This window comes from Numida meleagris, chromosome 5 (assembly GCF_002078875.1).
Source record: "Numida meleagris isolate 19003 breed g44 Domestic line chromosome 5, NumMel1.0, whole genome shotgun sequence".
NCBI lineage: Eukaryota > Metazoa > Chordata > Aves > Galliformes > Numididae > Numida > Numida meleagris.
The window spans coordinates 13,292,120-13,304,811 of record NC_034413.1 but is presented as its reverse complement, the minus strand read 5'-3'; the positions used below and the strand labels follow the sequence as shown (position 1 = coordinate 13,304,811).

The window sequence follows — 12,692 nt, the reverse complement described above, 5'->3', positions numbered from 1 at the left end:
TTCCCCCCACATCACCCTCCCTGATGGAAAAAGCCCCAACTACAAGCTGCAAGTTGTCCCTGGGGTGAAAGGTGCTGCTCTTTTGTGGTGATTTAATGCAAGTTTGGGGTCTTGCAGCCCCCTGATCCTGTCAGTGGGGGCCCTGGGGCTCAGCCAGCTTCCCAGACTCACCTCTTCCCCGTCTCTTTTGCAGACGCCTGGAGCTCAATGGCATCAAATCCATCCCCCCCGGCGCCTTTTCCCCCTACAAGAAGCTGCGGCGGATGTAAGCGTGCGGTCCCCTTGACCTCAGCACCCCAAATCCTGCTGCCATGAGCACCCCAGCGGGAGGGTGGGGCTGTGGGGTGTGTGGACAAGGAGCTCAGCCCACCTTCACCCTTTGGGTTTCAGAGACCTGAGCAACAACCAGATCTCAGAGATTGCCCCCGACGCCTTCCAGGGGCTGCGCTCGCTCAACTCGCTGTGAGTGCTCACACCGGGGGCACAGGGGACACGGGGACCTTGTCCTCCTGGGTGGAGGTGGCACCCGCTGGGTGCTGCCCCATGCCACTGCCACCTGCCCTCCTCGTGCCATCCCTCCTCTCCAGGGTGCTGTATGGCAACAAGATCACCGACCTCCCCAAGGGTGTCTTCGGGGGACTTTTTGCCCTGCAGCTGCTGTAAGGCTCTGGTGGGATGCTCTGCGGGGAGACCTTCAGTGCCATGGGTCATGGCATGGCAAAGGGACGAAGAGTTGGCGTCACCTCCCTCCCTCCCTGCCAGGCTCCTCAATGCCAACAAGATCAACTGTGTGCGCGCAGATGCCTTCCAGGACCTGCAGAACCTCTCTCTGCTCTCACTCTACGACAACAAGATCCAGAGCCTGGCCAAGGGCACCTTCACCTCGCTACGCGCCATCCAGACCCTGTGAGTGCCAGGGTGGCTGCGGGAGGGCATCCCGGGGGGTCCCGGTGCAGTGGTGGCAGGTCTCGGTGCTGGCTGCCAGTCACCCACTGCCCTCGATGCAGGCACCTGGCCCAGAACCCCTTTGTCTGCGACTGCAACCTGAAGTGGTTGGCGGATTTCCTCCGTGCCAACCCCATTGAGACCAGCGGTGCCCGCTGCGCCAGCCCCCGGCGCCTGGCCAACAAGCGCATCGGGCAGATCAAGAGCAAGAAGTTCCGCTGCTCGGGTGAGTGCCGCCCTTGTCCCCTGCGGGGGCTGTGGCCAAATCTCTGCTGTGCACTCAGTGGTGCTGATGTCCTTTTTCTTTCCGCAGCCAAAGAGCAGTATTTCATCCCAGGTAAGGGGGGGAACCACATGTGTGAGTGTGTGTGTGTCTGCGTGTAGTGCCAGCTGCTGTACCCAGGACAGATGTCCCCACGGACAATGTCACCTGTGGCCCCTCCTTTGGGCACACCGAGGGCTATGGATGCACACTTGGGAATGGTTGGGGTGCGGGAGGACCCAGCCAGGTGCAGCCCCAAGCCCTTGCCCTCGCCGGCACGCAGGGACGGAGGATTACCAGCTGAACAGCGAGTGCAACAGCGATGTGGTGTGCCCCCCGAAGTGCCGCTGTGAGGCTGGCGTGGTGGAATGCTCCAACCTGAAGCTCACCAAGATCCCAGAGCGCATCCCACAGTCCACGGCTGAGCTGTAAGCGCTGTGCCCTCCCCTCCCACAGCCACCGTGTCGCCGGCGCTGGGTTTTGCTGAGGGTTTGGTTTGTGCCAGGCCCTTCGCAGCCATCTCTTTTCCCTGCTGCCCACCCCAGGCGCCTGAACAACAACGAAATCTCCATCCTGGAGGCCACGGGCATCTTCAAGAAGCTGCCTCACCTGAAGAAAATGTGAGGATCTGGGAGGCACAGGGGGCTGGGAGGGTACACGGGGTCACGATGAGGGACATGAAATGGGGGGCACCTCCCAAGCTGCAGGACCCAGGGGGAGGCAAGGGTCAGGATGCAGCCTGATGCTCCCCCCTCCCTGCAGCAACCTCAGCAACAACAAGGTGTCGGAGATCGAGGACGGGGCGTTCGAGGGGGCCGCGTCAGTCAGTGAGCTGCACCTCACCGTCAACCAGCTGGAGTCAGTGCGGAGCGGCATGTTCCGGGGGCTGGACGGGCTGAGGACACTGTGAGTCCCCCTGTGCCATGCGGGTGGGGCTGTCCCTTGCTCCCAGTGACCCCAGCCCTGCCCGTGCCACCAGGCTGGGGCCGCCATCTGCTGGGCACGGCTGCAGCCCTTGGGGTTGAGCTCCTGCCCCCCAGGATCTGCTGGGTCCCACGGTTATGGGGTGTCCTCCTCCTCCTCCGCAGGATGCTGAGGAACAACCGCATCAGCTGCATCCACAACGACAGCTTCACGGGGCTGCGCAACGTGCGCCTGCTCTCTCTGTATGACAACCACATCAGCACGATTGCACCGGGCGCCTTCGACACGCTGCAGTCCCTCTCCACACTGTATGTTCACTCCGGGGATGCTCACAGCCCCTTGCTGGGGGTTTCTGGCCTGGGTCTCAGGTGATGCCGTCCCGTGTGCAGGAACCTGCTGGCCAACCCCTTCAACTGCAACTGCCAGCTGGCCTGGCTGGGGGACTGGCTGCGCAAGAGGAAGATCGTGACGGGGAATCCGCGGTGCCAACACCCCGACTTCCTCCGGCAGATCCCGCTGCAGGACGTGGCCTTCCCCGACTTCAGGTGTGAGGAAGGTAACTCGCACCTTCCTGTCCCAGCGCCGTCCCTGCTCCCATGCCATCCATCTGTGCCCGCAGTGAGCTGGGGTCACCCAGCCCATGGTGCCCAGGTCCCTCTGTGGTACCCTAACCCTAGCCCTAACTCTAATGCAAAGCAAAGCAATGCAATGCAATACAATGCAGTTTGCTAAGTGAAATGCAAGGCAATCTGATGGAATGAAATGCAATGATATTGAATGCAATGCAATGCAAAGTCATGCAATGGAATGCAATGCAGCCCTAACCCTAATCCCAACCCTAACCCTCACCGCAACCCTAGTGCAATGCAAAAGCAATGCAATAGAATACAATGCAAACCTAACCCTAACCTTGACCGTAACCCCTAAAGCAACAGAATGGAATGGAATGCACCCACACTCCCACAAGCTGCAGGACTGCGTGCACAGCCAGGTGTCAGCTGAGACAGGGCTGCAGCCCTGCTCTGGGGCCAAGGGGAGATACGAGCGTGGGTGCTGCCCTGTCACAGGTGCAAGGCACTGAACCCAGCATCACACAGTGCCTGTGGGATGACGAGCTGTGCCCCAGTGACGTTGTGTCTCCTGTGCTCTGTGCAGGTCAGGAGGAGACAAGCTGCATCCCGCGGCCCCAGTGCCCTCAGGAGTGCACCTGCCTCGACACCGTGGTGCGCTGCAGCAACAAGCACCTCAAGGCCCTGCCCAGGGGCATCCCCAAGAATGTCACCGAGCTGTGAGTGCATTGCCAAGGGTCTGCCCTCCTCTCCCTGCTGCCGCTTTGTGGGCAGGGGTCTGTGCCACAGGGTGCCTGGGGACGGGACGCACCCCTGTCCTGTCTGGGGACATAGGGACCATCCCTGGGGGTGATGCCCCACAACTGGGGGTGCCCAAGGCAGGATTGGATGGGGCTATGAGCCCTGATCTGGTGGGAGCCAAAATGCAATGTCTTTAAGGTCCCTTCCAAAGCAAACATCCCAAGATTCTATGGCTGTGCCCAGGGGGCAATGTGCAGAGGCTGTTGTCACACCCCAGGTCTCCATGGTCCCCAGCAGCCTGTCACCAGTGCTGGCCCACGCTGCACTCATCCATGCATATGTATGCCACCTCCTCACACCCTAGCACCGTCTCGCACACCCTCCTCTCGCCACATCCTCAGCTCCATCTCGCACATGCCTTGCAAACCCTCACAGCCACCCACACTCACAGCACGGCACGTCTGGCTGTGCACACACGCAGGCTGCTGGTGAGCTGCCCCCAGGCACCAGCTTGTGGGTCTGTGGGAGGACACATGTGCAACTCCCCTCCAGCCAGGGTGTCCCCAAGAGCCCTGTGGGTGCAGGGAGGTGATGCTGGGGGTGCTCTCACAGTACAAAGCCTATGGGGTCTTCGTGTACAAAGGGGATATCCTGCTGCTTGATGACCCCAAAGTGCTTTCCTTCCCCTTCCAGCTACCTGGATGGAAACCAGTTCACCCAGGTGCCGGGGCAGCTCTCCACCTTCAAGTACCTGCAGCTGGTGTAAGTGGCTGGGAGCAGAGCTCACCGCTGGGACCTGGGGGTGGCAGTGTGGGCTGTCCCCATGGTATGCCCTCCCCAGGAGGGACTCCGGCAGACCCCTTTGTGTGGGAACACAGCTGGCTGGGGGAGTGTTCCTGCGCCCCACTGGGTGGGCAGTGCAAGGGGATGAGGGCGGCTGCAGCCGCTGGGTCTGTGTTTTGCAGCGATCTGAGCAACAACAAGATCAGCTCACTGAGCAACTCCTCCTTCACCAACATGAGCCAGCTCACCACCCTGTAAGTGCAGGCACAGGGTTACAGGCTGCCCTGGCTTAGGGAGGGTGTTCCTAGGAGACCCCAAAGACCAGGGGACCCTCCACCTGGGTGAAGCTGTGCCCTGAGCTGATGTGGGGGGGTAGGACAGGGGGAGGGCAGTGTGCAGCTGGGGGTGGCCTCTCTGTGTTGCCTCCTCCTTCCCTTGTGCAGGATCCTCAGCTACAACTCCCTGCAGTGCATCCCTCCTCTGGCCTTTGAGGGCCTCCGTTCTCTGCGGCTGCTGTGAGTGTTCCTGTGTCCCCTGTGCACCATGGGCAGCAGTGACACTCTGGTGGGCTCCAGCCCCACCAGCTGGGTGGGCACAGCCCAAGGCTGCCCTCACTGTCCTGGAGCCACTGGGATCATGGGGCTCTCTGTCCTCTGCAGGTCTCTCCATGGCAATGACATCTCCACCCTGCCAGAGGGCATCTTTGCGGATGTCACCTCCCTGTCCCACCTGTGAGTCCAGGGCTGGGGACCCCAGAAACCCACGGGTTTCTCTAGGCTGCCTCCCCTTCCTGGTCCTGGCACCTCCCGAGTTGTTGCTCCTGCCTCCCACATCCCCCCCACCCCTGCCCCTTGCTGCGAGCTGTAGGATTAGCACTCCTCCATCAGTCAGCAGTGAGAGCCCTGCAGAGCCCGGCACCGCCGGCTCGTGCCGCTGCTGCCTCCTCCAGCTTCTCCTAAAGGAGACAGAAAGTGGTGCTCTCCCATCCTGACATTGGTGCCCGCTCACAGCCCTGCCTTCCCCACTCCCATCTGCCACCATCACAGTGGGACAGGGTTTGGGATGCTTTAGGATCAGGACACAGGCAGAAGTGGGGGGTACCACGGTGCTCAGTGCCCCCACTTTTGCCCTGCAGAGCCATCGGGGCCAACCCGCTGTACTGCAGCTGCAACCTGCGCTGGCTCTCCAGCTGGGTGAAGACGGGATACAAGGAGCCAGGCATTGCCCGCTGCGCAGGGCCCCCCGACATGGAGGGCAAGCTGCTGCTCACCACCCCCGCCAAGAAGTTTGAGTGCCAAGGTGAGTGCCGTTCATCTGTCCATCTGTGCCTCCCACCCTGCGCGTAGCAGGGTGATGCTCCACACCGTCCCGTTGCTCCCCGCTGCCCCCTGCACTCACAGCTGCAACCCCCTTCCTTCCTTCTCCCCTTCCCCACAGGGCCCCCAGCCCTGAGCGTCCAGGCCAAGTGCAACCCCTGCCTCTCCAGCCCCTGCCGCAACCAGGGCACCTGTCACAATGACCCGCTCGGCTCCTACCGCTGTGCCTGCCCCATCGGCTACAAGGTAGTGGCACTGAGTCACCCAGCCCAAGGTGCACAGTGTGGGGCTCTGCCTGCCCACAGCACCTTGGGGGGGGAATGGGGAATGGGGCATGGTACACCTTGCCGCCATGTCTCCCTCCTTCACCAGGGCAGGGACTGCGAGGAGGCTCTGGATGGCTGCTCCCAAAACCCCTGTGCCAACGGGGGCACCTGTCAGCCCCAGGACGGGGACAGGGATGGCTTCAGGTCAGCAGTTTGTGGCGACCCATGGAATTTGGGCACTGGGATGGCAGCATCCCATGGGGATTTGGGGTCTTCTTTTCCCGGGACATCCGCTCATGCCCTTACCACTGGTGGCATTGGGAGCCAGCACAGGATGCAGCTGTGCCCCCATGCAACCCTGGCTACCCCGAACACTTCAGGCATTTCTGGGAAGCGGGGTGCAATTAGCAGCTGGAAATAGCGCCGGGGCTGCGGGCAGAGGAGGGCTGCACATCCTTCTGCACTAAATGGCCTCTCTCAGCCCGTTGTCTTGGCAACTCAGCATCCTCAGCATCCTCCACCAGCGCTGGGCTCTCGGGCAGGGGCACATGGGGCTGTGCTCCTCAGCATTCTGCATGGGAGCAGGCTCTACCACAGTCCTCTGCCCGTGTTTTGGAGAGATCACCCCAACGTGATGTTTCCTACCCCGGGGCAGGTGCCTGTGTGCAGCGGGCTTTGAGGGCCCGAGCTGCCGCAACGCCAGTGACCCCTGCAAGGAGCACAGCTGCGAGAACGGGGGCTCCTGCATGCCTGGTGCCACCAACTACACCTGCCTGTGCCCTGCCCACTACACAGGTACCTGGAGCAAGGGTATTGCCATCCCACTGCGGGATGTGCCCAGACAGGTACCCCCCGGCACCCCCTTTTCTGCCCTACAGGGGATTTCTGTGAGCAGCCGCCAGATTTCTGCTCGGCAGAGCTCAGCCCGTGCCAGCATGGCTCCACGTGCATTCCCACCAGCCAGGGACCCAGGTGAGCCCCAGCCCCTGGGTTTTGCTTTCAGGGGGCTGCAGGCTGCTGGGATATGCTGGGGGAGGCACAGTGGGGTCTGTAACCCCCCCATGCTGCCCCAGGTGTGAGTGCGCACCCGGCTACGTGGGGACCAACTGCAGCGAGGACTTCGACGACTGCCAGGACCACCGGTGCCAGAACAACGCTCGCTGTATGGATGAGGTGAACGGCTACTCCTGCCTCTGCGCTGAGGGCTACAGGTACCGCTGGGGGACTAACGGGCCAGTCGGGTGTCACCCCACAGGAGGTGGTCCTGGCCACCACATCCCCCAGTGTGGACCCCAGGAGGGACCCTCAGGGTTCAGCATCCATGCTTCCCTCCGGTGCTGCTGCTGGTGGGGACCCCAAAGTGGCTGGGTGCTGTGGGTGGTGGGGAGGGGGCTGCCCCGGCCCCATGCCCAGCATGCCCTCGGCCCCGCAGTGGACAGCTGTGTGAGATGCCGCCCCGAGCCGCCGGGCAGCCCGGGCTCTGCGAGCGCGCCGAGTGCCAGAACGGGGCTGCCTGTGTGGAGCGGGGCTCCCGAGCCCTCTGCCAGTGCCTGCCCGGCTTTGGTGGCCCCAAGTGTGAGAAGCTGCTGAGCGTCAACTTTGTGGACCGCGACACGTACCTGCAGTTCACTGACCTGCAGGACTGGCCCCGGGCCAACATCACCCTGCAGGTGAGGGCACGGGGTGATGCAGGGTGACGGGGGGGTGGCTGCCGCCTGTGAGGTCCCACCTCTCCCACCCCCAGGTCTCCACGGCTGAGGACAACGGCATCCTGCTGTACAACGGTGACAGCGATCACATGGCTGTGGAACTGTACCAGGGCCACGTCAGGGTCAGCTATGATCCCGGCACCCACCCCAGCTCAGCCATATACAGGTACCGTGGGCCCCCGCCCCCCTTGCCCTGACCCCACTGTGTGGGCACGGTGATGTGATGGGGGTTGGAGCGCATCCAGTGACACAGCCCTCCCCGCCAGTGCCGAGACCATCAATGATGGGCAGTTCCACACCGTGGAGCTGGTGACCTTTGACCAGATGGTGAACCTCTCCATCGACGGTGGCAGCCCCATGACCATGGACAACTCCGGCAAGCACTACACACTGAACAGCGAGGCCCCACTCTACGTTGGGGGTACGGGGCTGGTGGGGCTATAGGGGCACAGGGTCGGTTGGGCGTGTGCTGACAGCCTTGTTCTCCCTAGGGATGCCCGTGGACGTCAACTCAGCCGCCTTCCGCCTCTGGCAGCTCCTTAATGGCACCAGCTTCCACGGGTGCATCCGCAACCTCTACATTAACAACGAGCTGCAGGACTTCACCAAGACGCGGATGACGCCCGGCGTGGTGCCGGGCTGCGAGCCTTGCCGCAAGCTGTACTGCCTGCACGGCATCTGCCAGCCCGCCGGCGCTCAGGGGCCCGTCTGTCACTGCGAGCCCGGCTGGGATGGGCCCCACTGTGACCAGCCCCGCGGCGGCCCCTGCCAGGGGCACAAGTGAGTGCCCCCTCCCTGCCAGCTGCCCCACAGCAAGGGCTGTGCCCCATGGCAGCGGCTCTGTCCCACTCGGTGCCCCATAGCGGCCCACCTGCCCCATCCACAGCTGACCACAACTTTGTGGCACGGAGGGTCGTGGTTAGTGAACATGCTGATGGTTAGACTTTGAGGTCTTTTGCAACCTTAATGGTTCTATGATTCTATGACTCACTGCCAAGCAGCGGCTGTGCCATACCAGTGCCACTCTGTGCCAAAGCCATACCACTGCTGCGGCTGCAGTGACTGTGCCTGACCCATGCTGTGCTGTGCCAACACATGTCATGCCCTACCTATGTCATGCCTTACCCACGCTGTGCCTGACCCACACCATGTCATGCCATTCCATGCCGTGCCATCACCGTGCTGGTGCTGGTACACCACGGTGCAGGCGCTGCCGTGTCATGCATCAGACACCTGATGGCTGTGGCTGCCCACAGGTGCGTGCACGGGCTCTGCCTGCCCCTCGACGCCCTCTCCTACAGCTGCCAGTGCCACCAGGGCTATCAGGGCGCCCTGTGCAACCAGCCCAGCACACCGCCTGACCCCTGCCGCCTCCTGCCCTGCCACCACGGCCGCTGCCGCCTCACCCCGGGCGGCCAGCCCGTATGTGAGTGCCACAGCGGCTACAGCGGGGCCCTCTGTGACCAAGGTAGGCAGCAGGGCGGTGGGTTCGGGGCAGCAGTGCTGGGGGGACCGCGTGCTAATCCTCACTGTCCCGCAGAGCCCGAGTGCCGCGGGGAGCCGGTGCGGGACTACCACCAGGTGCAGCGGGGCTACGCCATCTGCCAGACCACGCGGCCGGTGCCCTACGTGCAGTGCCGGGGCACGTGTGGCGGTGACACCGACACCGGCTGCTGCATCGGGCTGAGGCCACGGCGCAGGAAATACGCCTTCGAGTGCAGCAACGGCGCGACCTTTGTGGAGGAGGTGGAGAAGCCCAGCAAGTGCGGCTGCGGCCCGTGCCTCTGAGTGCCGGGGTGCGGGGGCTGCTGCGGACACCGGGGGGGCAGCAGGGAGCCCCGGTACCAGGAGCTCGCTCTGCCCTGCAGCCAGGGGCCAGGATGTTGCCGAAGCCCAGCACAGTTCCCACCACTTGGAGGAGCCCACCGGGGCTGGAGGAGGATAGATGTGTTGCATCTAGAGGGTTGGAAAACAAAAAGGAAAAAAAAAAAAAAGAAAAAAAAAACACAAACAAAGCAAGTGTGTAGATAGAGGATTTTTTTAAGAACTTGCAGCTACACAAGTGTGTCTCGTGTGGGAGCTGCTCTGCCCCTCCACCTGCTCTCCCTTCATCTCTCTGCCTTCTCCCCTGCCGAGGGGAGCACGTGTGCTCTCTCTGTGTGTCCCCCCTGGCAGCCCCACATCCAGCCGGGACCTTCCCGACACCCAGGTGGACCTGGCACTGCAGCGCCTCGTGTGCCACGGCTGCCAGGAGGGCTGAGCTCTGTGCCGGCACCCCTGGTTCCCAGCACCCGAGTCCCCCTTCCCAAATGGCTCTGGCCCTGCTGCAGCAGCACCCGCAGCCGGTGTGCAGTCCCAGCTCAGCAGCATCAGGGACATGCTGGGTCAAGCAGGATGGAGCCAGGAGCAGCCTCACCGTGCAGTGCCAGCCCTGCCCTGCGCACAGGGATGGGGCCCCTCTTCCTGCTGGGCTGCGTGCAAGGGGTGGCTGAGCTGGAGCCCCCCCAGAGGATGTCCCTTAGATGGCTACTGGGGCACCAGTTTGTGATGTTGTTGGCCCCGTGGATGCTGGGGCAGCTGAAGGTGGTGACCCCGAAGGTGACACAGTGGCCAGCACAGGTCCCGGCAGGACTCCGAGCTGTCGGGCTGGGGCAGCAGCTCCGCCGCGCCGCAGCGCCAGGGGACACGCCAGTAGGGCAGCAAGGGCACCGCGCCGTGTGCCGGCTCCCAGGACAGAGGGTGACGGGGTCGACCTGGGGCAAGTCACCGTGTCACCCCCAGGGCTGCGGCCGCAGCTCTCCCCATCACATCACACCAGCGCTTCACCGCGTCCCGCTGGGTGCAGCCGGCCGATGGGTGCCATCGCTGTCCCCCCGCACCCAGGACATGCCACCGCCATGGGGACGTCTCTGCCACCAGCACCCTGTGCCGCGCGGCACGGTGGGACGCTCTCATTCTGGCCCAGCCGGGGCTCGGTTGTGTTGTGTTTCTGTTCTTGCTGTAAGCTAACCGCTAAAGTATCTCTTTATACAGAATACTTACAGATTCTAATATATATTTGTATTTCATTTTGTTATAGTATTTTTATATGTTCGGGGTCAACAAACGCTGTTTTCTTTTTGTTTACAGATGCTACTGGGCAGGAACGTGACGGTGGCTTTGTCTGGCCCGCGCGGTGTGTGTGTGTGTGTCACTGTGGCAGCTGCCGGTTTGCGCTGGGCTGGGGAGGGCACCCTCCGCCGGCAGGGGCTGTGTTGTTTTAGGAGATGTTCGGTATTGTCTATGTTGTCCTCCACGTGAACATGACATTGACTCATTCAGAGGCCCGGCCTCGTCTTTATGGGGACACAGGGTGGGGACGGCGTGGGCAACGAGGGGACCCAATGCTCCTGGGGGGGTGACCGGGGCTGGTTGTGCCCTATGGCCGCAGCCCGCGTGTGCCATCCACACCCCTGCCCTCCCCCATTTATCACAGCAAAGCGGCTCTGATATCAAAGAAACGTTTAATAAGCTGCAATAAAATATGGACCTTTAGAAAGCTCATCGGGTGAATACCAACAACAGAGGGAGAAAAGAAAACAAGGCGGTGGGAGTCCGTGAGGAGCTCAGATCTGAGTCAGGGAGCTTGACCTGGAACAAGAACACAGCTTCCTCGAGAGTCTAAACGACAGGAGCACAGAGTTCACAAAATGTCAACACCGAGAGAGTCGATACACAGCCAAAGTTCAAACGACCCAGCTCTTATAGCTATACATATCGATTTAAAGCAACTTAATATAATTTTATTTCCTTTTTTATATACACGTTCAAAGGTTCGTCAGGTGAGGTATGTAAACATCATCTAATGGAAACCCCTCTCCACCTTTCCGACCGAGGATTCACAGCAGACGTTTCGTTTTCCCCCAGCACGGCGCCGAGCGAGCGGCCGCGCTCCCCGCACGCCGTGCCCACGAGTTCACATTGGTCAGGCTCCGACATACAGTACCGGGCAGGAGGGCGGCTCGGATCAGTGTCTAAAGTTCATCCTAGAGAAACCAACAGAGCAACAAAACTCTTTCCAGGGAAGCAGACACAGAGGAAGGGAAAACATTTGCTATCGGGGCAGAACTAAGATTAAAAAACGTAGAGCATCTTGAAAAGAACAAGAAGAAACATTCTGGGTTGCTCGGGTTGTTTTTTTTGTTTTTTTTTCTTTCTTTTTTTCTCTTTTTTTTTTTCCCCCACACTACAGTTCCAAAGGCGAAGGGCTCTCGTGAGCCCCTCCATCGCACTCCCATCCCACGCTCTGAAATGAGGGACCCGTCCCCGAGCAGCGGGGCCGATCCCGCTATGGGATGGGTGCTGCAAAACGGGGTTAAAAACAGCCAGGAAAAGGCCACGCACACGTAGGAAAAACACACACAAACAGGCAACCGACCTCAAACCCTGCAACAAACATGGCACAAGGGCAAGCAAAGAGGCAACGACCTTACGGGGCCGGCTTGGCTGCGGGTAGCTGCCCCTCTGCCCTGGTCTGCGGGCACCTTGGGGTCAGCAGCCGCTCGCGACAGCCCTGGGGCAGCTCCTCGAGACCCCCGCCCCGCACTGGGCTGAGCCCCCCATCGCCCAAGCAGAGGTTATTACTACAAATCTTATTGCTGGCAATGCCCCCACCCTGGAGACCCCCACCCCTCCCTCCCAGCTCGCCGCCTCCAACCGGGTCCGACATCATCAGAAATGAGATGAAGAGTTAATGCTTGGACACCGGCGGGACGGGACCCCGCAGCTGCCCCGTCCCCCCCGTGCCATCAGGCAGCCACGCCGACCGCCAGTCGGAACAAGAACCTATGGAAAGCCCACGAAATAAATATAAAAAACCCAACTATTTACAATATAAATCCGTGAGAATTGAGAGAGAAAAAAAAAAGTCGTTTCCTGCCCCAAAAGCTTAAAAAGTAGGTTAGCATCCTGCCGCCTAGCACAACACTATCTTACATGGCACCTACACATAATATATATTCACATTTCATTTTAAAATTAGGTACTCTTACAAACAGACTTAGAAAACATTGGCTAGCGACGCGGCCCAGCGGGCCAGGTGACACCGCGACGGCCGCCACCGTGCCCTCTGCGGCCACCCCACAGCTGCCAACGTGCCCTGAATCAAACGCCAGCTGCCCGCGGCCCGGTGGAAGTGC

General features: G+C 61.4%; 1 protein-coding gene across 1 annotated transcript in view; it reads left to right on the top strand.

The window, feature by feature from the left end:
- The window catches only part of SLIT1 (slit guidance ligand 1), a 31,814-nt gene extending 20,609 nt beyond the window's left edge, over positions 1-11,205 (top strand). Inside the window, exons 10-37 of the mRNA XM_021399920.1 lie at positions 194-265; positions 391-462; positions 588-659; positions 763-906; positions 1,008-1,171; positions 1,259-1,282; positions 1,491-1,635; positions 1,753-1,827; positions 1,970-2,113; positions 2,296-2,439; positions 2,521-2,687; positions 3,287-3,419; positions 4,135-4,203; positions 4,407-4,478; positions 4,668-4,739; positions 4,884-4,955; positions 5,360-5,523; positions 5,662-5,786; positions 5,913-6,010; positions 6,462-6,601; positions 6,685-6,778; positions 6,880-7,017; positions 7,239-7,476; positions 7,551-7,681; positions 7,782-7,936; positions 8,007-8,295; positions 8,772-8,983; positions 9,056-11,205. Coding sequence (XP_021255595.1) covers positions 194-265; positions 391-462; positions 588-659; positions 763-906; positions 1,008-1,171; positions 1,259-1,282; positions 1,491-1,635; positions 1,753-1,827; positions 1,970-2,113; positions 2,296-2,439; positions 2,521-2,687; positions 3,287-3,419; positions 4,135-4,203; positions 4,407-4,478; positions 4,668-4,739; positions 4,884-4,955; positions 5,360-5,523; positions 5,662-5,786; positions 5,913-6,010; positions 6,462-6,601; positions 6,685-6,778; positions 6,880-7,017; positions 7,239-7,476; positions 7,551-7,681; positions 7,782-7,936; positions 8,007-8,295; positions 8,772-8,983; positions 9,056-9,303 — 3,673 coding nt within the window. The 3' untranslated portion in view covers positions 9,304-11,205. The remainder of the gene's footprint in view (positions 1-193; positions 266-390; positions 463-587; positions 660-762; positions 907-1,007; positions 1,172-1,258; positions 1,283-1,490; positions 1,636-1,752; positions 1,828-1,969; positions 2,114-2,295; positions 2,440-2,520; positions 2,688-3,286; positions 3,420-4,134; positions 4,204-4,406; positions 4,479-4,667; positions 4,740-4,883; positions 4,956-5,359; positions 5,524-5,661; positions 5,787-5,912; positions 6,011-6,461; positions 6,602-6,684; positions 6,779-6,879; positions 7,018-7,238; positions 7,477-7,550; positions 7,682-7,781; positions 7,937-8,006; positions 8,296-8,771; positions 8,984-9,055) is intronic.